This window comes from Bidens hawaiensis, unplaced genomic scaffold, assembly GCF_021521415.1.
Source record: "Bidens hawaiensis isolate Kalapana, Puna unplaced genomic scaffold, B.hawaiensis_p1.1 tig00046197_1, whole genome shotgun sequence".
In the NCBI taxonomy this organism is placed as follows: Eukaryota; Viridiplantae; Streptophyta; class Magnoliopsida; order Asterales; family Asteraceae; genus Bidens; species Bidens hawaiensis.
The window spans coordinates 34845-59799 of record NW_027498244.1 but is presented as its reverse complement, the minus strand read 5'-3'; the positions used below and the strand labels follow the sequence as shown (position 1 = coordinate 59799).

At 35.8% G+C, this 24955-nt stretch overlaps 1 protein-coding gene across 1 annotated transcript; it reads left to right on the top strand.

Annotated features, from left to right (window-relative positions):
- Positions 1-21852: 21852 nt before the first annotated feature.
- LOC143596277 (isocitrate lyase-like) lies at positions 21853-24545 on the top strand. The gene is made up of 3 exons (XM_077075093.1): positions 21853-21938; positions 22478-24080; positions 24173-24545. The coding sequence occupies exons 1-3, from the start codon at positions 21909-21911 to the stop codon at positions 24265-24267; spliced, it is 1728 nt and encodes a 575-aa protein (XP_076931208.1). The 5' UTR covers positions 21853-21908; the 3' UTR covers positions 24268-24545.
- The last annotated feature ends 410 nt before the right edge of the window (positions 24546-24955 follow it).

Here is a 24955-nt window from a genome sequence, read left to right as displayed (position 1 = left end):
GGCTCAGTTCTCGCAAGAATCATCTATCCTTCAACAGGGGTCCATGGGTCAACAGGCTCAAGGATCATCACTGTTTCAGCCAGGATCATCCATCCTTCAACAGGGGTCCATGGGTCAACTGACTCAAGGATCCTCATTATTCCAGCAGGGATCATCCATCATTCCACCAGGATCTTTGGGTTATTTCACCAAGGATCCTATAATTCCCAACCTCAAGGATCCTTCCTTCAGAATCAAGGATCCTCAGGAGTTCAACATCAACGATCCTCCAAAGTCAATGAAGAAGATTTCATTCCCATGCAGAATATCGCGTCGGGTGATCCAACTCCTATCGCTGACTCTTCTTATCCTAGATACTCATCTGAGATGCCAACCTTCGCCCAGCAAAGAGGTAATTTATATGATCCTTTATCCTTAGATGCTAACCGTGGTTCCATGCAGGATGCAGGTATCAACCAAGCTATGGCCAAGGAGCTACAGAAGTTCAAGGATATGATATCCAGTGTTCCCGGGGTGATACGACCAATCCCCGAGTTACCTGAAGGAAGCCACAAATTATCCAGATTTGCTCCGCTTATCTATGATGCTGAATTCCTGAAGCGATTCCAAACCCCCAACATGAACACTCACGATGGAACCACTGATCCTGAAGAACATGTGGCATAATACAAAGAAAGAATGGAGATCAACCCCATTCCTGAGAGACTCAAGGAAGCTTGCTTGTGCAAAGGCTTTGGATCCACACTGACAAGATCAGCATTGAAATGGGTGCTAAGTCTTCCTCCCTTTCCAATTACTTCTTTTTCACATTTAGTTAACTTGTTCAACAATCAATTCTCCTGTAGCGGGAAATTTGAGAAGTTAACTAGTGATCTATACCGAGTTATCCAACCAAGTAATGAATCCCTTAGGGATTTTGTTACGAGGTTCAGCAGGGAAGCTCTGGAAATCCCTAATCTTGACATGGCTACTACTGTTGAGGCCTTCAAGATGGGACTTCAGAGGGGCTCCCCCTATTATGATGATCGTGTGATGACTCCTTGCAGGTCTTTAGATGAAGTAAGGAACAGAGCGTTAAGGTTTATACGGCTAGAAGATAACAAAAGGATCCAAGAAAGATTGGGGGCTCAAGCAAAGCAAGAATCCCCTGACAAGAATAAAGGATCCTCATACAGGAACAACAACTCAAAGCCGTACAAGAAGTTCAACAATCAAACGAACGAGCAGTCGAAGAAGGAGATGATGATGAAGACTATCCCTGCATCTCCAAGTACTGTTTATCCGTAGACACCCATGGCTTAATTTATGCCATGAAGGATCTAAGGGAGAAAGAAAGGTGGCCCCGAAAGAATGAGAAGACTAGTACCTTCAAAGACAAGTCTAAGTGGTGTGCCTTCCACGAAGATTTTGGCCACATGACAGACGAGTGCATTGGCTTAAGGAGGGAAATTGGATACCTCCTGAGCAAGGGTCACTTTAAAGAACTCTTGGGAAGGAAGAAATCCAAGATCTAGGATCCTGAAGATCTTCCACAAAAAGCAACACCACCACCACCAGACGCTCACGTAATCAACTTCGTCTCCAGAGAATACGGCATATTCCAAACCACTTATCCCGCAGAAGAATTCGAGGTGGACGATGAAAAAAGACCACTCATCCCCACTACTCGAGTAACTGATGAGAGAAATTTCTTCGATTCGAGTATCCAAGATCCTCATCAGGATGAACTGGATGTGCGAATGGTCAACTTCATCTCTGGAGGTTCGGACATATGTGGGACTTCCTTCTCCGCAGTGAAAAGGCTCGCCAAAGAGATCAAGTTGGATAACGGAGACCGACCAATAGTATCCACCACTTTGACGACAGACAAAAGGATCTTCTTTGATGAGGAGAACAAACTAAACATCCAGGATCCTCACCATGACGGTTTGATCATTACTTTATTTATCGCTAACCATTATGTACGCAGGATCCTAGTTGACGGTGGGAGCTCGGTCAACATTATCCAGCATGATGTCCTCAAGAAGATGAACATCCCGGATTCCGAGATCATTCCTAGAACATCCGTGCTAGTCGGTTTCAGTAGAGAAACCAAGAAGACATTGGTGGACATCAACCTCCCAATTTATATTGAATGGTTAAATTCATATCAAAAATTTTGTGTTATCGATAACCTTTCTTGTTGCAATGTTATTTTAGGTAGGCCCTGGCTGCATGAAATGAAGGCGGTGGCCTCAACATATCACCAATGCATCAAACTGCCTACTCCTTGGGGAGTTGTGAAGATAGTTGGTGATCAAGCGGAGGCCAAGAACTATTACTCTTCATCAATGAAGCCAACAGCCAAACAAACTATAGCATAGCAACCACAGCAACATCCTAGGGACGTGCTGGAAGCTCAGGAGAAAGACCTTAAAGAAGTATCATTGGACCCCGAGGATCCAGAGGTATTTCAAAAGAGGGGCAACATACCAAACACTAGTCAACATGATGTTCAAGGATCAGTTGGGCAAGACTATGGAGGTATACATAGACGATATGGTGGTAAAGTCGAAGAAAGTTGAGGATCACCTTAGAGACCTCGAGGAAGCGTTCAATATCCTCGGCCAATATAACATGAAATTGAATCCGTCAAAATGCCACTTTGGTGTTAGGGCTGGAAAGTTTCTGGGATATATGGTGACTAAAAGAGGAATTGAGGCAAGCCCCGAGCAGATTAAAGCCATCCTCAATTTGAAGTCTCCTGCAAATGCCAAGGATGTCCAAAGGCTCACAGGAAGAATAGCCGCTCTCAATAGGTTCATCTCAAGATCCCCGAGAAGTGCAAAGATTTCTACGACATCCTTAGAAAGAATAAGAAGTTTAAGTGGACGGAAAAGCATGAGGCTGCGCTTACAGCCTTGAAGGATTACTTATCCTCAGCTCCAGCTCTAATGAAGCCTGTGGATGGAGAATCCTTATATCTATACTTAGCTGTCTCAGGAAATGCAGTAAGTGTCGTCTTGGTAAAGGATCATGAAGGTGAACAACATCTCATTTATTATGTAAGTAAAAGTCTTCTAGATGCAGAAGCCAGGTATTCTCATTTAGAAAAGTTAATTCTTGCACTTATTATGGCTTCTACTAAATTGAGACATTACTTTGAAACTCATACTATTATTTTGAGAACTAATTATCATGTTAAGAATGTTCTTAGAAAACCAGATTTATCAGGTAGAATGGCCAAGTGGGCCGTGAAACTAAGCGCATATGATATTCAGTACGAGCCAAGAACAGCAATCAAGTCACAAGCACTCACAGACTTTGTGGCTGATTTCACTAGTGACCTACAAAAAGAAGCTGACTTGGAGGTCCAACAACTAGAGAAGACTAAGGATCATTGGATACTCTTCACAGATGGCGCTTCTAATGTAAGAGGAACATGATTTGGGAATCCTACTTAAATCACCACAGGGGGACATATTACCCCAGTCAATAGCCTGTGAGTATCAAGCAACAAACAATGAGGCAGAGTATGAGGCTTTGATCACAGGTTTGCAATTAGCTAAGTGCATGAGGATCAGGTATCTTCAAGTATATATAGATTCATTATTGATTGCTAAACACTTTAATGGCTCATAAGCTGTTAAAGGAGAAAAACTAATCAAATATCTAGATGTTGTGTAGGAACTAGCAAAATCCTTCAAATTGTTTAGTATTATACAGGTACCAAGGGAAGAGAATTTCGGGGCAGATGCTTTGGCAAATTTGGCTTCATCTCTGAAAATTCCAGAAGATACGAAGATCCCAATCATTCATGTTCTCTCACCAGCAATAGGAAAACAAAAGGTGGGCGAGATAACGAATGGCAAAGAAATTGTACTTTGGGATCCATTATCCTCGAATAATCAAGAATCATGGATCCTCCCGATCAAGAAGTATATTCAAACAGGAGAGATTCCAACCATTGAGAATCCCAAATCCTTCAAACTTAAGGTATCACAATATATTTTATTAGATGATATGCTATACAGGAAATCTCTTGCAAGTCCATACTTGAGGTGCATCGAGGATCCTGAAATCCAAGAGGTGCTCAAAGACTTTCATGAAGGTGATTGTGGTAACCACACCGGAGGTAGAGCCCTGTTTTCTAGTATTCTAAGAACAGGATACTTCTGGCCAACAATGAAGAGAGATGCTATGGAATATTCAAAGAAATGTGACGCTTGTCAAAGACATGCAAACATCCTACATCAGCCAGCAGAACCTATGTATCCTATATCCTCTTCATGGCCTTTCATGAAATGGGGTATGGATATTGTAGGCAAATTACCTAAGGCACCAGGAGGAAGAGTATTCATGCTTGCAATGACGGATTACTTTTCAAAATGGATAGAAGCAGAAGCTTTTATTCAAGTACGCGAAAAATAGGTGATATCTTTCATTAAATTAAATATTATTACTAGATTTGGTATCCCCTCGGAAATTATTTGTGACAATGGTTCCCAGTTTACCGGGAAAAGAACCACTAACTTTTGTGACAGCTGGGGCATTAAGATGATTACCTCTACTCCAGTGCATCCTCAAGCTAATGGCCAAGCAGAGTCTAGCAACAAAATCATCATCAACAATTTAAAGAAGAAGCTGGGATCCAAGAAGGGAAAGTGAGCCGAGGAACTACCATACGTTCTTTGGCCCGACAGGACAACACCCAAGAATACAACAGGCCAAACACCCTTTTCGCTGGTATTTGGATCAGAAGCAGTCATCCCACCAGAGATGGTGGTTCCTATAGCAAGAACGATCATCCGTGATCCTGAAGCCAACGGAGAAATCCTTCTTGAAGACTTGGATACTGTTGAAGAACTCAGAGACCTGGCCAAGATCAAAATGGCAGCCTATCAACAAAGGGTAGCTGGGGCATATAACAAGAATATAAGGATCAGAAGATTTCAAGAAGGAGATTTAGTTTTGAGGAAAGCCTTCCAAAATACTACCAATCCGGCTGACGGAAAGTTAGCACCCAAATGGGAAAGACCTTATCAGATCGAGTCGGAGGCAGGAAAGGGGTCATATCATTCGCTCACAACAGAAAGCAACAGGTTACCAAGAGCATGGAATGCTATACATCTCAAGAAGTATTTCTTCTGGTCAGGACCAAGTATTCTTAAGGATACATTATCCTTAGAGGATCCAGGATCCCGAAATTGATAATATCTATCTGATTACTTATTCTTTACAATTTCCTATTATTAATTCCAGGATAACATATTCTTAACAATTTGTTTCTTCCAAGTTTTAAGTATCATTGCAGGATATTAATAAGATGTGTAATAACCAAGAGGTTGGCCACCTCTCCTTTACATTCAAGGTACTATACTATTTCCCTTGGCCTAGCCCACGTTTGGGTACGACCCCCGATGGTCATATCCTCTAAGGTTTAAAGGTTTTCACCTTTCTTATAAATAGAGTTTCTACACTCTCGCCTGGAGCGCACGTTATCCAACGTATAGTCTGGGGCAGCGGGACCAGTACACACTTAGTGGCTGACAATTTCATTGTTTTCGGCTATATGGAGGATCCTACGATTTATGGTAGACGTATCATACCACCGGTTTATAACGTTTTCACGTTATCTTACGTTTGGGCTAAATCCCGGTTTCGGCGAGTCCCCAGTTAACATCCGTATCTTTGGACCAGTCCCCAGTTTTGGCTTGTCCCCAGTATTTGGGCTTGTCCCTAGTTTAACACCAGTTTGGGCTTGTCCCTAGTATTTGGGCTTGTCCCCAGTTTAACACCAATTTGGGCTTGTCCCCAGTTTTTGGGCTTGTCCCCAGTTTTGGGCTTGTCCCCAGTTCACGGGCTTGTCCCCAGTTTATTTATGGGCTTTTCCCCAGCTTAATGGGTATAATCCCAGTTAACATTATGAGTTATTTGCAACAGATTTTCGAAGTTCATTGTGAAGATCAAAATTCTAAGGATCCAAAATCCTAAGGATCACTAAAGGTTCGGTACTTATGGTAACTTAGGTCTAGCTAGACCTTCTGGTATGATCTTTATTAATAAATTTATATTGTCACATATGTGATAACTTTAAAACGTTTTAAGGGTTATCCCTTTAAGGATATTCTATTGTAAAAACTTTTGTCAGTTTTCAAGGATACTTTATCCTACGATTTGTTCTTTAAGGATAATTTAAGAATATTCTATCCTAAATATTTTTCATAAGGATCTTATATCCTAAAAATCTTTTACTCAAAATTATTTTTCCCAAACTTTCAATGAAGCTAAAGCTATAATTAAACAAACTTTCAGAATAACAATAACAGGCAAATAGTTAAAAGTTTTATATATTATTTAAAATAAGTCACCAGGACTTATCCAAAAATCTTAACCCGAACTTCACCATGCAAAAGATGGACCATCCACCCGAGTTAAACAGGAGTTAATAATTGTTCTTAAGTGCAGGAAAATAAACATCAGAGGCACCAAAGGTTTCATCCCTACAAACAGAGGATCCATCCACCTTCGGCACCTCTGGAAATTGTCTTGAGTATCAATGATCCTTAAACCTAGTTACTATTGTTCATTACAGACCAAAATATCCTTAAAAAACATCAACGCAAATAAAAAATGGGCTCGGGCCTTGTCTTCTTTATCCTTCATCGCCCACCTAAGCTGCGTCTTCACCCTCTGCAGCACCTTCTCCATCACCCGCTTCAGCCACCTCCTTGACACCACTAGTCCCAGCCTCATTCTCTTCAGCCATCTCTTCATCCTCTTCGCCACCAAGAGCATCCAGAGCAGTCTTCCATTTTTTCACGTCCCAAGTCGTCTTGTCAAAAGCAGGATCACCGGCCTCATTCGCCATCTTGATCCGTGCTTGAAATACCGACCTTGCCGCCCACATCTTGGCTTCATTCGTAGCCTACTTCACTGCCTCTTGGTGCTGGGCTTCCGCTAGAGACAGCTGATCCTCCAACTGTTTTTCGTCTTTGGAGAGTTGAATCATGGCTTTGTCCTTGGCAACCACGGCTTTCCCCAGTCCTGACAGCTTCTCACTAATTTGGCTGATGATCTTTTCATAGTGTTCTTTGAAAGAATTCATAGACTGTATAGGACAAAGAAGTCAAGATTAGAAGAATATTGGATCCTAAAATTCAAAGTATCAGGATACAGGATACTTACAGAGAGGACTTTGTCATAATGGGTCTTAGGATCGGAGGACCTTTTTCTTTTGGAAGCAGCGGACTTAGCCCTGGTTGTTGCAATCTTGGGCTCAGAACTGGTGGCTGCTTTTGAAGCCTCTTTCTTGATGTCAGGAGAGGTGACCATACAATCAATGTCTTCTAGGGAGAACTTGCTAGCTGATTTCTGGGATTTCTTGGTGCCTACAAAAGAAAAGTTAACAGATAAGTATTCTTTCTAATTTTATTTATCTTAAAATTATTATAAACTTACTTTACATGCTGGAACCCGAGGAGATTTCACAGAAAGCTTCAACAAAACGAGCTTGAAAGGTTCTAACCTCGGTATCCAGTGCTAGGAACCGTTTTGTTTTTTCTTCTGTACCAAGTAACTTGCCTAAAGAAGCGAAATTCTCAACTGCAGACAAAAAGAAAGAATCAGAGTTAAAGTTAAAGCATCAAGGATCCTGCTATTTCTTAAGGATCCAGGATCCTACCCTTTCTAACCCACTTTGAAGGAAGATCAATTCCTCCCGGTATTGAGTCACGTTTTACAAAGAAAAACTTATTCCTCCAAAAGGAATCATTTAAAGTGACTTTTAAGATAGGGTGAGATTGTCGAGGCTTGGATTTAAAGATGAATCGGGCAGGGCCATGGGTAGTAAGGGTGTACAAGTGTGAAAGCTCCGGAAGACCAAAGTCGATCTTTTGCTCCTTGATGATCCTTTCGATGGTGCTGAGGACTCGCCACACCATAGGCATAGCCTGGATGTAGGATATGCACGTGGAGTCGAAGAAGCTCTGGGTAAAAGCAGGAAAGGGATAATGATAGCCGATCAAAAACGGGCAAGCCGGCATACAAACCCAGATCCGAGAATAGACATCGCATCGGATTCTGGCGTCATATTGACGGAACTCCGTTCCTGATGGAAATAGCGGATGAAATTCGTCTACCTCAGGATCTATCAATTTGCAGATTTCGATAGAGGGGTTGGCGATAAGATTTTGCGGTTGCATCTCAGACAGTCCAGACCCATCGGATGCCTGGTCAGAATATTGTGAAGGGGAAGAAGAAGACGAAACAGTGGACATCATTAAAGAGAATAAGAAAAGAAAGAGAAGGATACCTAACGCGTCGCCTGAGTGTATGATTATAACAAAGATATAGGACGGCATATATAGGTGGTTATCATTAACACTAGGGCCAAATGGTAAATATTTCTGGCAAAACCGTCCCATCATCCAGTTTTCGCAGAAGTTCAAAATTCAAAATGACAGCTGTGTTCCACTATCACCCGCCATTTTGGGGGCAATTGTTAGGACTGATATTTTCTATGCTGAGGATATTTTATCCTTGAAGATTTTTCTGGATCAGTTATCCTCCCGAAGAGTTCCAGAACCATATCGAAGATCAAGGATCCTCAGAGGTTAATATTGTTAACAGTTGTTTCCTATGTGTAGGTTATTATTCAACAGGAGTAACGGCTAAAGGACTTGGTCCACCTTAAATCTCGCTATTGGAAGCTGCTCGCACGTGGTCAAACGAACGTTGGAAGAGTAGTGGAATAGTGGCGGATAAATAGGACTTGTTTTTATTTGTATTTTCTTTATATATCGAGTTGTGATCAACATTAGAACACACGCATTCACACTAGGGGTGTTCTTCGGGTTCGTTTTTCGGGTTTCGGGTTTTTCGGGTCGGGTTCTTCGGGTTTCAAAGTTTTAAATCTTGACCCGAAACCCAACCCAAATCTCTCACGGGTTTTTCGGGTTCGGGTAATTCGGGTTCAGGTTTTTTCGGGTTGGGTTAATCGGGTTTCGGGTATCCTATCAATAAAACACAAAACCATAAAATTTTTAATAACTACAATGCTAAAATTAAACCATCATATTCTTCTTTGCTTATAACACAAATAATCAAATAATAAACTAACCTAACTTGATAAAACCATTCAAAAGACGAGTAAAACTAACTCGAACGATAATCGTATTCAATCGGTCGTGTTTGGTTGTTCGATTACGGTTGCTATTAGTAATAAACGGAAAACATAAATTAATAATAAGCAATCGATCCATAATAGTAGAATGACAACAGCCAATTAGAGCCAGTTATTGAAAACTTTAGTGGCTAAGACTTAACATATTATACAAAAATATATTTAATTTTAAAACTAAAAAGTTTATTCGGGTTTTTCAGGTTGACCCAAATCTTATAAATCAAACCCGAGAACCAACCCGAAATACTTCGGTTCGGGTTCGGGTTAGTCTTTTCTCGGGTTCGGGTTCTTCGAGTCGGGTTAGTTCGGGTTCGGGTACGTGTTTTTCGGGTCGGGTTTCGGGTAAAAGTTACATCCCTAATTCACATATACTGTAGCTGCTTAGTTATTTGTAATCACACACACATAGCATTCATTGTAACTGTTGATCAACAACTCCAACCCTTGTAACCTTTTTTGTGATTAATAAATTGGTGATTGACGAGTTCTCATCACCCGGGGTTTTTTACTTTTGATCTAAACAAGATCAAAGGGTTTTTCCTCGCAACAAATCTCGGTGTTCACTCCATTCTCATTCATTTAATCGATATTATTAGCATAGCACTATTCCTCACTTTAACAGATTTGGATACATTATCCTTAGCTGATTTTTATCCAAAACACTTATTATATGTAGTAATGAATTTTGTTGGAATAAACCTATAATTTTAATGTCATATATTGAAATAGCTTAAAAGATAAGGACCATATGTTAAAATTGGTTGAAAAAGAGATGAGAAGGGCTATAGAATTAACAAGTGGCAAAAATTGTAGGCTTTTATTAGAATAGATAGGTATTACAACTAGATCATCATAATTATGGTTTTTTTGGGTGGTTAGTGTGGAATTTAGTGGCCATTTTGCACCGGCTGTTGATCAGGGTTTGAATCCCTATAGCAACAATGTTTTTTATTTCATTAAAGAAGGCTTTACCGATTAGACCGGCGGTTCACCCTGGTTGGACCGTGAATTGGCAAACCCGGCCGGGCTATTAGAAACCAAGGTATAATAAGAGAACTGGACCAGATTTTCTAGCGGGTCCCGGTCCGACCGTCCAGTCCAGATTTCAAAACATTGGTTAAAGGTCATCCTCTTTATTTTGGGTGGGATATTTTCTATAAATAAAACCAAACCGTACATATTATGAGGGGTAGCGGCGCAACTTGTTTCTCGCTTGTAGCCTCTCTATTGTAATTAGATTCTTTTACTATAAATCAAATTGATCGATTAGGGTGGAGTTTTAATAAGAAGTGGAGTGTGTCTGAAAAGTGTAAGAAGTAATATGGTGCATTAGCTATGCTGATTTAATAGTGGATATGGAAAGTGTGTTTATTGTGCGGTGTCTTTTATTAGATCAAATGGTGAAAACACACTTTCTACACTTCTTAGGAAAAATCTACTTCTTATTATAACCTTGCTCTGATCGATCAATAGCATATATATATGAGTAGGCCAAATTTCAGTGTGCATGCGATTATTAATCCATAATGTTTTAGAAAGTTAAGTAACTCATTTAGACGTGTGGATATTTAATGTGTTGGTGTAACGTAGGGTTGCGCATAAAACTGAATCAAAACTAATAAAACAAAAAACATCGAACTGAAAAAATCAAACAGAATTAGAAATCGACGGTTTGGTTTTGAACTTTAGCATAAAACAAAATATTGGTTTTGGTTCGGTTTTGTATTTTGTTAAGAGCCAAAAACACCAAACCAAAATAACCACAAACTTGAAATTACAATAATATCTTAACTGTAACCATTAAAACTAAATCTACCGACGACCATTTGTTTAGTTTTAAGATATGGTTAACAAAAAATATTATTTGTTGTTACATATGGTTAATAACTAATAATACTAGTACTTTTAATTTTGAATTTTGATTTTAAATGTATCTTTTCTTAGCTTTTAATATTTGAAGCCCAAATATTCAATATCTTGGGTCAAGTGTTTTTTTGCCCAAAATATTTTTGTTCAATTATCATAACCGAAAAAACCGCATCCAAAACCAAACGAACCGAAAATCAAAAACCGAAAACAGATAAACCCGAAACCGAATGGTTTAAAAAATATAAAATTGAAAGTTTGGCTTTTGGTTCGGTTTTAGTCAATTATCGCACCACGCACACCCCTAGTGTAACATAAACAAAGTCACATACATATGTCAAGGCGCATTATAAGGCCAACACAGGCAAGGCAAACTCTTCAGGCATATGTATTAGTTGTTGATCAGTTTTTCATGTAGTTAATATAAAACATGATAAATATTATACATATGAATTTGTTTTTCAATGAGAGTAGTAACCGTAACAGAGAAGGATGTAGAAGACATGATTGTCAGCTTGGTCGAGTTCTCTTTCGTAGTGTATAGTTAAGGATAATGATTAGGATTCTTGAGAGGAACCAAGTTTTAGGAGAGAGATGAGTAATATGAATTTCTTATGTTATGAGATTATGTTTTGATGTTAATTTATTTTCTCTATATATACACACCCAATGGGAAACCATTTATTAGTTAATTAAGGGTAGTATGGTCCTTCTATAATTACCAAATTAATATATAATAATGCATAATTAATATTTTGATATATTATAATATAAATGATTATAATGGTCGAATATAATTATATATTGTTATATATTTATTTTTACATTCTTCACTTAGTCGAATATTCATTTTATTAGTATTAGATAAACCTGATCAGGAGTTAATACTCATTTTAGCTTTAATCTCAAACTGGAGCAAATAAATACAATCATTTAATTGAACATCAGCTCAAGACCCCCTATTAATCATATTGTAGTCCTTATTTAAAACCTAAGTAGTTATGATCAAAATTTTCAAGTAAGCCCTTCAGAGTGTTTGATTTGTATAATAATTTGTCTATATGTCATTTTTTTGGTCAACAATTACTGAAGCAATAATTGAGCAAATTCGTTAAGTGAGGTAGTGCGCTTTTTAGTGACGAGGTAAGTGAATGTCGTAAAGTAAAGGTGAACACATCGATATAGCGAGGAAAAGCCTAAGATCCTGGTAAGGATCTTTAGAAAAAACCTCGAGAGGGGAAAATTATCCATGCCTAAATTTATTATATTAAAATGGTGATTACGGCTCGAGAACTTATTGAGAACGAAAGCTAAGTACTAGTGTAAGTATTGCGAGTGCAGAGTGTATCCTATAACGTTCTCAATAGCCTCATTTATATAGAAAATGAAAATAACAAGAAATACTACAAATCTGGGAAACCTAGCCGCCATGACCGTTTGAAAACGTGTTCTCCAATCCCACATGCAATTTAACTTGGTCATCCGTTCTTTCAGGTAGAATAAGTCAGCTAGCCGTTGTAGATATTATACTTTCATGTAACCTACAAGCACAACGTAAATTTTTAGACCTGAAGTCTTTCTATTTATTTACCAATCATGTGCTGAGTTTCTTTTTCACAAAGAAACATCTATAATAAGTTTCTTCTTCAAGAAACGTTAATTTGACTATTATCCTTGTATGTAAAATCTTATGTTTCTTAGTCATAAAGAAAAACTATTTTGACTATACCTCTTGTTTATAAAACTTTTACGTTTCTTAAATGTAACAACTCGGATTTTTATATTATTTTATTAAATACAGAAACTCGACCCGTTTTCATATTCGGGTAATCTTTATAACACGTCTATCGAGTTACTATCTTAATTTTTTTATTTGTTTATTATATTTAGTTTTACTAGACGAATGCCCGCACGCTGCAGCGGGGAATACAAACCTTGATAATCACGTAATAGATTTATGGGTGTTCACTGTTCAGTGTTCCGTTTTAAACCGTGAAACTGTTTATTGGTATAGGTAGATTAGTAATTCTTATTTTAAACTCAATTTAGTATCGAAGTACAAATGAAACCGGAACCTAACCATTGCTAATGGTTTGGTTTTGTTGAGTTAAATTTTCAACGGTCTGGTTTTAATTTTCGACGACAAAAGCGTTATTAACAGTTTGGCTCACAGTTTAGTTTAAAACCATCAAAAATGAACCACAAATACATATACGTAAAATGTTACTTTTAACTGAAAAAAACTATGACAATATCATACTCAAATTAAAGAGAATTAAATGCTCGTTTTTTATGATGCAATTTTTAAAAAAATATATTAACGTACGAAAAAGTTATGACCGTTTAAAAATCGCGGGAGAATTTGGGTTAAAAGTGAAAATATAAAGAATATATGCATAAAAGATGAAGGATCAAAATTGTAACTACTCTTTAATTTTACAAAAGTTAAGGGGTAAATATTGTAAATGTTTTGGAAAATTATGGAATGCACGTGAGTTTTATGTTAAAAAGACTACTTTGTCCTACTTTATACTATTACCATGTGCTTAAAAATTTGTAATTCCCTTAAAATTACCGTCTTAATTTAACCTTCACTGCCACATTATATATAGTATAGATATATAAATAAACTTTCATTTACATACAACTTATACCCTCAACTTTACTTTAATCCCTTTATGTATCCACTTCTATTGTATAAGGACTAAAGTGCAAAATTCGATATATAATTTTATAGTATTATACCATATCCTTTTATCCAAACCCGAAGACCCGTATTTGGATCCAACCCGTAACCCATATTGCTTGCTTGATCCTTGATTCTCGTACAATAAATGAAATTGATTCCCTAAGATTGTTTATATGTGTTTTGCGACTCCACCGACTCATTTAATTAGGAAGGTACGATCTTGTTAATACAATTTTCCAAATAAACGAGCACGTCATATATGATATTATCATAAACCATTACAGTGAATTATAATCAAATTAAACTTGTATGTATCTCCTTTTTTACCTCGCGATCTGTAGCCCTCTGTATAATTTCATTGTATCAGCCCGCATGTATTGGTTTTGTTCGTGTTTGACCATCGGTCTCACCTCGTCGTGCATCATCAATCCATACTCGTTTGAGGTAATTAATTTGTTCTTCCTGGTCGTCTATGAACATGAATCGTTAACCATAACATTAGTTATACAATCAGTAAGCAAATTAACGGATTGTTAGTTTTAGGGTTTATACTCAATTTCGGGAAAAATAGGCTTCTGTATAAAATACTGGATTTTCATTCTAAAATCAATTGGCATCCTAGTGCAGTTGGTTAGTTGGTGCGTGTGTTCTTGGTGACTCGGCTGCCGACGCAGGTTCGAGTCCCGACAGCCCGAGTTTTTAGCTTTTTTTTGTTATTTTAACATATTAAGGTTTATAAAATCAATACTAATTAATATTAATTATTAGATAAACATTATTCAATTTAAACCGACATTTTGGAGTATATGTTTTTGTCAGACCATGTTAAAATCGTTCGTTTACATACATATACACATATATTTTTTTTATATATGTATATATGTGTGATTTATAAGTGTATTTTAATAATAATGAATCATCATTATTTTATTTGAACCCGACAACATTATTGGAGTTTTCCTCGTCGTTGAAACATCTTTATAAATTTGTTTATATTCATTATATATATATTATTATCTAAACAAAAATTAGAACCATTAGTTATATTAATAAAGTTAGATTTTCGTTAAAAGATTTCAAGATATATATATATATATATATATAGTAATAGTTGTAGAGTTCAATCGATCAATCAATAATATCTCAATCCCAAACATAACACGAATCTCATCAAAATGTTAATTCGTTAAATCATGTTATACCTTTTATAATTAATTTAATATTATATTATTTAACTAGGAATCCTTGTCGGTGTATCCCGAATGGTTCATCTCGCTCATCATCTCTTATATATCGTTCATCCGATTAGGTGAGTACCACATTCCCCGTATATTACTTGTTTTCTCACGTTTTGGGGACATATGCGTAAATTATATTTCTCATATATATACTTATACACAAAAATGCAACTATTGTCTTATGTGTTAGCAATTTATAATTTACTTGTTTATGTGCTTATATGCTTTCGCATTCGGGAAGGTCCAACATAATCGCAGAATAGTATGATCATACACCAGTCGTTATAGCATTGTGCTTCTCGACATCTCAGTTATACTTGCTCATTTGGTTTAATTGTTATCCTCATATGACTTGTTGCAACTTCTTATTTTTATATATACTTTTGAATTAGTGTGTTGCTCACTCAACCTTGTGTTGACAAAACTACTTTATTTTCAATGCATATGCAGGTAATCGTGTGATGTGAAGTAATTAGAAGATCACTTAAGGATGCATGCTAGAAGATAATATTAACGAGACAATATTATTCGTGATTTTTGATTGTTTGATATATTATTGTTTGGTTGAAATATTGTATGGGTTTTTGTTTTACATGTAATTTAATTAATAGATATTGAAACTTATAATATTGCTTGATAGTAACATTTGAAATGCTGTGAGCAATCAGTTCACACCCCGGCATTTCCTCCGTAGTTTGGGGTGTGACAGATTGGTATCAGAGCCAACGGTTTAAGATAGGTGGTTAGTGGTGCCATAGTAACATGTTTAGGAGCCTCATACGTGCTTATTTTTTTACCTGATGTGTTCTATTTGACTATTTACAGCTTGCGTAATTACTTGCTAGATTAGGTACTTATTTAACTACTTAGTTATTTATTTATTTTATTGTCATGCACACACGCAACTCCGAAGCTATGCTTCACCTTCATAATATTTTTATTGCTCCGATACAAAGTCTCATTCTCAAAATATTTTTATAACTCCGAGACTACGCTTCAATCCCAAAAATATATATATTAATTTTATCTAACTTTATTAGATGGCCTTTTATTGTCGGAAATTTCCTTACGAATTTCCTAACTTTGTTTTTTTCTCTTTTTCATTAAAGTTAGGGAGTGTGACAAGATTCCCCGCCATAGTGGAAATTGTCATGCGACCGACACTTTAAGCTTTTAACGTAATCGGTTAAACTGTTACACCATTTATTGTGTTTTATTGTTTTTAAAATGTCTAGTCGGGTGTAAAAACCCATGGGACGCAATGGGCACGCCAACTATACATTTTCACAATTTGTTATATATGTGATATTTTGTTGGAACATTATCATCTGTGGTGATACACGAGATGTTTCAACTAATTGTGCTTGAGTTCGTTTATTAGTTATTTAGTTTGGTTGGTCAAATCGCCATGTGACGCTCACGTGTCGACAAACTCAATTGATTCATTAATTCGTTAATAAGTTGGGTCATTCAAATTGCCATGTAACGCTCATAGGAGGCTAACTCATATTTGTGTTTTGATTTTGGTATGCTAATAAGTTGGGGAAACAAAATGCCATGGAAAGCTCATGGGAAACACAACACATCGAAGAACATTCGTTATTGTTTATTTGTTTGTTTACTTGATTTTATAGAAACACTTTATGATTCGATTTAATTACTCAATTATTCTATTATTCAATTATGCAATTAATCAATTTTTTACTTATTAAATCATTTTTGAATCAAGATTTATTGATTCGGTCTATTCATACACTCAAACATTTTTATTCTCCTGATCGGATACAAATTCTTCATTTATCAAGACTCGGTTATCACGAGCCAATCAAAACAATTTACACTCTATTATTGAATTGGTTTTCATCTACTCAAGTTACCACGTTATTATTGCACAATCTAATATTCGAATAACTTCTTTTACTCTTGGTATCATATACATAAACTATTAAACGTATTTCAAGTATTGAACCTCAAAATTTTAATTTGTTAAAGCATGTCAGACGTTGATAAAACTCATTCACGCATCAAATTAACTTATTGATTTTCAATTTGGATTCTAACTTATCCTTATATTATGAATAAACATCATAATAACATATTTAAGTTTCGTTTTACACAATAACTCATATGAAACCTGCAAAACTACCTAATCTTCTCATTAAATCACATCTTTATTAATCACAAAATGTTTTCTCAAAATCAATCATTTATTTTTTATAACCGCATCCTGGCCACATGTTAGTCACGGAGATAGCTCCTGCGATCTCTGGAATATAAACTCAATTTTTCAAAACATAAATACAATCAACTAAATCTTATTCATTAAACTAATTGTTGGTAATTTTGATTCGTTTACCCCTACTCATTCTCATGACAACAACAATAACAAACACAAGTCTAAAACATCAACTATATGTTGTCAAGAAAATAAACAATCAATCTTAACAAAATTATAGTGTCTCAAGCAATAAGCTATACGTCAAAATTTACTCATTATGCTTCGCCTACAACTATCATCATTCAATTCAATGCTCTTATTGCTTTTGCATCTGATATAATCGCTTCGATCACCACTGTGGACACTTGCCATACACTGCTTAGTGCCCAAGCCATCTCGCAATTGTCTTTTCCTTCTACATGTACAATCCATGCTTTGTTGCTTGGTTAACCTTGCACGCTCACTATCCATACTTGCTTCAATTGTGGAAATTCTAATCACATATGCCATGTGTGTTGTCGATTCAGTCACGTTCAACAAGCTCAAGAATTTTCAAACCTATGCTATTAATCCCTACTTTGTAGCCTCATTAAAATATTTCAATTCGATCAACTTCAATTATTCAAGTTTTTAAAGATCTAATTAATCAAGTTATTCATAACTAAGTTTATCGAATAAAATGTTTTGTCATTTTCATCTAAACATATTTTATCTTTCTCAATCGTACATTATAACAAATCCTTGTTCGATTTCGGATTTAAACAATTTCAGTTCTAATAATTTATTAATTTCAAGTGATTATGCTCATACAATAATGTCTATCTTTTCAAATACAACTATTTTGCAATACTATACTTTTAAAAGACGTTTTAAAATTTAAATATTTTATTAAAACAACTCAAAAATTTAATTCATTCTTACCGATATTTTACCCAATGACTATCTTCTATTGATAAACAAAACGTATTAAGATTCTTGTTTTCTCTAAAAACCATGTATTTTCAAATCTTTTGAAACCCACACGATGGGACGAGTTATGTGGACCATCTGACGATCTAAGTAATTACGGGTCAACACGTAATTACCAAAGTCCTCGCATAGAAATCATAATCCGGATAATTGTGTGTCAATATATAAAATCGTAAGTAGTGGGAATAATGGTACAAATGTAGATATGATAAGGACATGGTGGATACGCCGCTGGTACATCCTATATATAAGTGTCCTTATCGAATTTCCATTTGGAGCGTTAGTTTGACTATTCAAAGTTCTGTGTTATGATTAATTTTAAAAGTTATATTGAAAATTTTCTTTTTCTCGAAATGTAATGGTTTTGTTATAATATTCTTTAATTTCGGAACGAAATTCCTTAAAGTAGGGGAGACTGTAACAACTTGGATTTTTATATTATTATTTTAAATACCGAAACCCGACCCGTTTTCATTTTCAGGTAATCTTTATATCGCGTCTATCGAGTTACTATCTTATTTTTTTATTTGTTTATTAAATTTAGTTTTATATATAAATAAACTTTCATTTACACACAATTATACCCTCAACTTTACCTTAATCCCTTTATGTTTCCATTTCTATAGTACAAGGACTAAATTGCAAAATTCGATATACAATATTATAGTATTATACCATATCATTTTATCCAAACCCGAAGACCCGTATTTGGATCCAAACCATAACCCATATTTCTTGCTTGATCCTTAATTCTCGTACAATAAACGAAATTGATTCTCTAAGATCGTTTATATGTGTTCTTGGTGACTCAGCTGCCGACGCGGGTTCGAGTCCCGACAGCCCGAGTTTTTAGCTTTTTTTTTGTTATTTTAACATATTAAGGTTTATAAAATCAATACTAATTAATATTAATTATTAAATTAACATTATTCTATTTAACCGACATTTTGGAGTATAGGTTTTTGTCATACCTTGTTAAAATCATTCGTTTACATACATATACAGACACACACAAATATATATATGCATATATGTGTGATTTATAGGTGCATTTTAATAATAATGAATCATCGTAATTTTATTTGAACCCGACAAAATTATTGGAGTTTTCCTCATCATTGAAACGTCTTTGTAAATTTGTTTATATTCATTTTATATATATTATTCTCTAAACAAAAATTAGAACCAACATATTTTAAACGCATTAGTTATATTTATAAAGTTAGATTTTCGTTAAAAGATTTCAAGATATATATATATATATATATATATATATAGAGAGAGAGAGAGAGAGACAGGATTAGGTTCATTTCAAAAATATTTCTTATTAGTAGAAGTGCGAGAAATAAAATCAACCAATCATAAATATTCTTTTGTTATTTATTATTTTTTAATCATATGGGTATTTTAGCATAAATTATTTTTCTTATGTATGGTAACTATTTATTCTATTTATTCTGAAGACAGTTACACTTTAATTACTTTTTAGTACTCTTATTATAAGTTATATAATCTGTTCACTAATTACACTTTATCAATAAAAAAAATCTATATCATTTTCTACATTGACAAACAAACCTTATGTTTTAAATATTGAACTTGACTATTTTTATATCACTTATACATAATTTGAATACCTATAATTGATATATTTTCCTAATTATAATTTATACACAAACAGACATGCATATCTTTTCATTTTAATTTAATTATTCTTCTAATTTATAAATAAATCCAACAATTATCTAAACTATCTAAAACTATCATTATCCCTTTAAAAAGTGAATCTACCAGTTGTGTACAAATTAAACAAGGGCAAAATAAAACTTAAAAAACAAAAATACATAATTATATACTACACATCATGTGTGGGTCATGTGAAAACAAAAGTGTAAATTATATGTTTTTTGTGTAGGTTAATACACACATGTGTAGGTCATATGTTTTGTGTAGGTTAATGTACACATGTGTAAGTTATATGCCATGTGTATGAAATATGTTTTTATATGTTAAAAATAAGTATGTAGGTTATGAGAAAACACAAGTGTAGGTTATATGTTTTTTATGTATGTGAATATAAACATGTGTAGGTTATATGTTTTTTGTGTAGATGAACATAGACGTGTGTAGGTTATATGTGTAGCTGAACGTAAATACTCATCATGTACTATGATACAATATATGAAAATAAAATTATAAAACATTTATAACGTATCACTAACGGAATTTTTGGGTGGGTTCATCACGTAGCACGACACCATTCAGATCTTGGGTTGTGTGAGGCTCCATCACGTATCGCGATGGGTTCTTAGATTCAAAATTTTCACTTTTGTTCCCTTCATTTCTTAGTCTAACTTTCATTTTTCAAAAATTATAAGGCGGCTCTCAGTGATGCGAGCATGCAAAGTGTACATCAAAGCGCCACTTGTGCCCATCGCCGAGCCCGTGTCATGCGCGTCGGGGGCTTCGCGCCCTCCGCTAAGACCACTAGGTGTGCATTTTGGCATATAAGAATATTACTATGGAAACTCTTTACCTTATAAAAAGCACACAAGTTTTATAATAAACCAATGTCGAAGGAAATTCTCTTTATTATTTATACCCATGTAAAATGTTTCCATTTTTATATTTCTTTTTATATGGGATAAATTTCCTTATTTTATTAACATAAGATGCTATTATTGTCATAATCTTATCTTTTTTTTCCCGTTACTTATCTTGAGTATATATTTTATCCTTCAACTTTACTAAGTTGTCAAATTTAGATCAAAATTTTAAAAATATTACATATATGCATATGACTATTCTATAAATAACAACTTATTACATAAAAAGCAATTATTGTAATTTATTTTAATTGAATTAATAGAGTAGTAGTCTTATTTTTTATTATTTTTTTTGTTAGAGTATCTTGCATGTAAACCTATTTTTTAGGCTATGTCAAAGGTTGACTTCGTGACCGCCGTAAGACTGTACTCTCATGACGTGCGGGAACCAGATGAAATTCGTAAACCCTTACCATTTGTCGGGTTCAAACCCGAAATTAAAGCCCTAGTTCGTTCTTAAGTGTTTGTTTTTAACTTTATAACAATTACTTAAATTTAAGTGTGTTTTGTTATTATTACAACCTAATAAACTATATCTATTATTTTTTAAAAAGTATATTTTAACAATTTAAACTATTACTCGCTAATATTTTATACCGACAATTCAAGTAATGATACTCTGAAATTTCTATTGTACAACAGCATCTCAATCGCATTATTATCACCATCGATTTACGCTTGAGTAACTTAACTTAATTCACATGCATGGATGATTATAACAGAAGTTGGGAAAACATATATTAGTAAGGAAAATCAGGTGTAATCTTTGAAGATATTTGATTGGGATTGCAGATTACCCTTGTTAACGAAAAAATAAATTAGAAGCATCACTTGTTAAATTGTCGGTATAGATATCGATCAATGGGGTCATAGTTTACATCAATAAAATGAAAATCCAAAATAGTTTTATAACAAATAAGTGAAAACATGCATAAACAATAATTTAAAACGAAATAAAATTATTGCATTTGGTCTTTGTTTCGATACGGTATCCTAGAAGAAGTTATTTTCAATCTTATCCAAAATTGTCGTGACCTCATCTTCATCTCCCACCCATTCCTGCATAAAGTCTATAAATTGCTGGTTTTGGGAGACCCATTTTCATACTTGTATTTGTATATCATTTTATATATAGAATAGCATATTCCTAGTTCTACCCATGGCTGCATCTTTCTCCGTTCCTTCAATGGTATCTCCTCCTCCCTCTATGTATATGTATATGTATATGTATATGTATATGTATATGTATATGTATATGTATATGTATATGTATATGTATATGTATATGTATATGTATATGTATATGTATATGTATATGTATATGTATATGTATGTAAGTATAACGAATGGCTATATGCATATATCTGTTTAAATTAATTATACGTTGAAAAGTATCAATAATTTATGGAGAATAAGGCTATGGTTTACAATTAGTGAAAAAAGATTATAATAACCAAGCTTAACATAACTTATTTGTCTAGACGTATTAAATGAGTCAGTCGATAGTTAAATCGGTTTGATTAAACATGTTGACAGGTTGACTTGTTTAATCGACCGTGTTAAACGTGTCAACTGAGTATGACTATGTTTATTAAATTAGTTAGACATAGCGTCTCAGAAGCTTATTATATTCTTTGTATACGTTTAACCGTTCATGTCGTGTTGGAAATTGCCACGTGTGTATGTTTTATCTTAAAGAACTTATAATCATAATAATTAAATGAACAGATTTTGGAAGAGGAAGGAAGATTTCAAGCAGAGGTAGCAGAGGTGCAAGCATGGTGGAACTCAGAGCGGTTTAGAAACGCGCGCCGCCCATACTCCGCCCGTGACGTGGTGTCTCTTCGTGGCAACCTCCACCAATCATATGGCTCAAATGAGCTAGCCAAGAAGCTCTGGCGAACCCTCAAGGCCCATCAAGCCAATGGCACGTCTTCGCGTACCTTTGGTGCACTGGACCCTGTCCAGGTCACCATGATGGCTAAGCACCTCGACACCATTTATGTGTCAGGGTGGCAGTGCTCATCCACCCATACATCAACAAACGAGCCGGGCCCGGACCTTGCTGACTATCCATATGACACGGTTCCCAATAAAGTCGAGCACTTGTTTTTTGCCCAACAGTACCACGACCGCAAACAAAGGGAGGCCCGAATGAGCATGAGTCAGGAGGAGCGGGCCCGGACCCCTTACATCGACTACTTAAAGCCAATCATAGCTGACGGTGACACTGGATTCGGTGGTGCCACCGCGACTGTGAAGCTTTGTAAGCTTTTTGTGGAACGTGGTGCGGCCGGGGTCCACATAGAGGACCAGTCGTCCGTGACCAAGAAATGCGGTCACATGGCTGGAAAAGTTTTGGTAGCCGTTAGCGAACATATCAACCGGCTTGTAGCCGCACGTCTACAGTTTGACATAATGGGAACTGAAACTGTGTTGGTCGCTCGTACCGATGCTGTGGGTGCCACCCTGATCCAATCCAACATCGATACGCGTGACCACCAGTTCATTCTTGGTGTGACCAACCCTAAACTTAAAGGTAAAGGGTTGGCCACACTGTTGTCTGAGGCTATGGCTGCGGGTAAAAGTGGGCCCGAGCTTCAAGCCCTGGAAGACAACTGGCTATCCATGGCACATCTGAAAACATTTTCAGACGCTGTTGCGGATGCTATCGGAGCAATGAACGCTTCAGAAACCGAAAAGAGAAGAAAGTTAAACGAATGGATGAATCACTCGAGCTACGAGAAGTGTTTGTCGAACGAGGACGCTAGAGAAATCGTGACAAGACTCGGGTTAACCAACTTTTTCTGGGACTGGGACTTGCCAAGAACTAGAGAAGGTTTCTACCGCTTCAAAGGGTCAGTAGAAGCCGCGATTGTCCGGGGTTCGGCTTTTGCTAACCACGCGGATGTCATATGGATGGAGACCGCGAGCCCAGATATGGTCGAGTGCACCAAATTTGCTCAAGGGGTCAAGACCATGAAACCCGAAACCATGTTAGCTTACAACCTCTCCCCTTCTTTCAACTGGGACGCCTCGGGGATGAGTGACCGCCAAATGATGGACTTTATCCCGAAAATAGCCAAGCTGGGATACGTTTGGCAGTTCATAACGCTCGCGGGTTTCCACGCTGACGCGTTGGTTATTGACACCTTCGCGAAAGATTTCGCGGCGAGAGGGATGTTGGCTTACGTGGAGCGGATTCAAAGAGAGGAGAGGAATAATGGGGTGGACACATTGGCTCATCAAAAATGGTCCGGTGCTAATTATTATGATAGGGTGCTAAGGACCGTTCAAGGAGGCATAACTTCAACTGCTGCTATGGGCAAAGGTAATAATTATAATTCAATACTAAATGCATTCATTTGTAGCTTTTAATACACTCTTCGTGACATATATATAAGATTCATTTTGTGAGTGCAGGAGTTACCGAGGAGCAGTTCAAGGAGACGTGGATGAGGACTGGGTCGACCGACATGGGAGACGGCAGTGTTGTGATCGCGAAATCGAGGATGTAGAAACCTGTTGGTTATGTGATATCTACACGTACCAGAATATCAGCAAATCAAGTTTGAATATTTTGTTCTTTGGTTTAATTATGTTATGTACGTTTTAAGTGGTGAATAAGGTCGGGGTGTTTTTGTTTAGGCTGAGCATTGGCTGGTGATTGAACACGAATGTTTTATATATGTTTGGTTTATTATCTTAAGTACTTTCATATAACTTCAAATATAAACTATTAAGTTGTAGAGTTATGGACTTGTGGTTATTTTCAAGATACAATAATCGTGTTGCCATTATATAAAAGATTAATATGGATGTTTGTTGTCATAAACTTTTTTCTTTTTTTTTATTCAGTTTTGTTTTAAATATTTTTTTTTAAATATGTAAATTTGACGTAATTATTTGAGTTTAGTTCTGAATTCATAACAAACTTAGTTGAAATTGATTGAATTTGTATCGAATCGATGTCGTTTAAGTTTTAGGCAAGCTTTTTTGTTTTAAATAATTTAACGAAATTTGTGTTTGTTCTGGACCATGAATAAACCTAACCGATGTCGATCGAAGCGTCAACTCACCACCACAACGCTCGTGTGTTTACTAACTGAATAAACGTTGTTTTAAATATGTTATTTTTTGTATCATAAACTAATACGAGTGTCATTATTATTATGGAGTTTACTATTTTGTTTTTGTTTTTTTGGT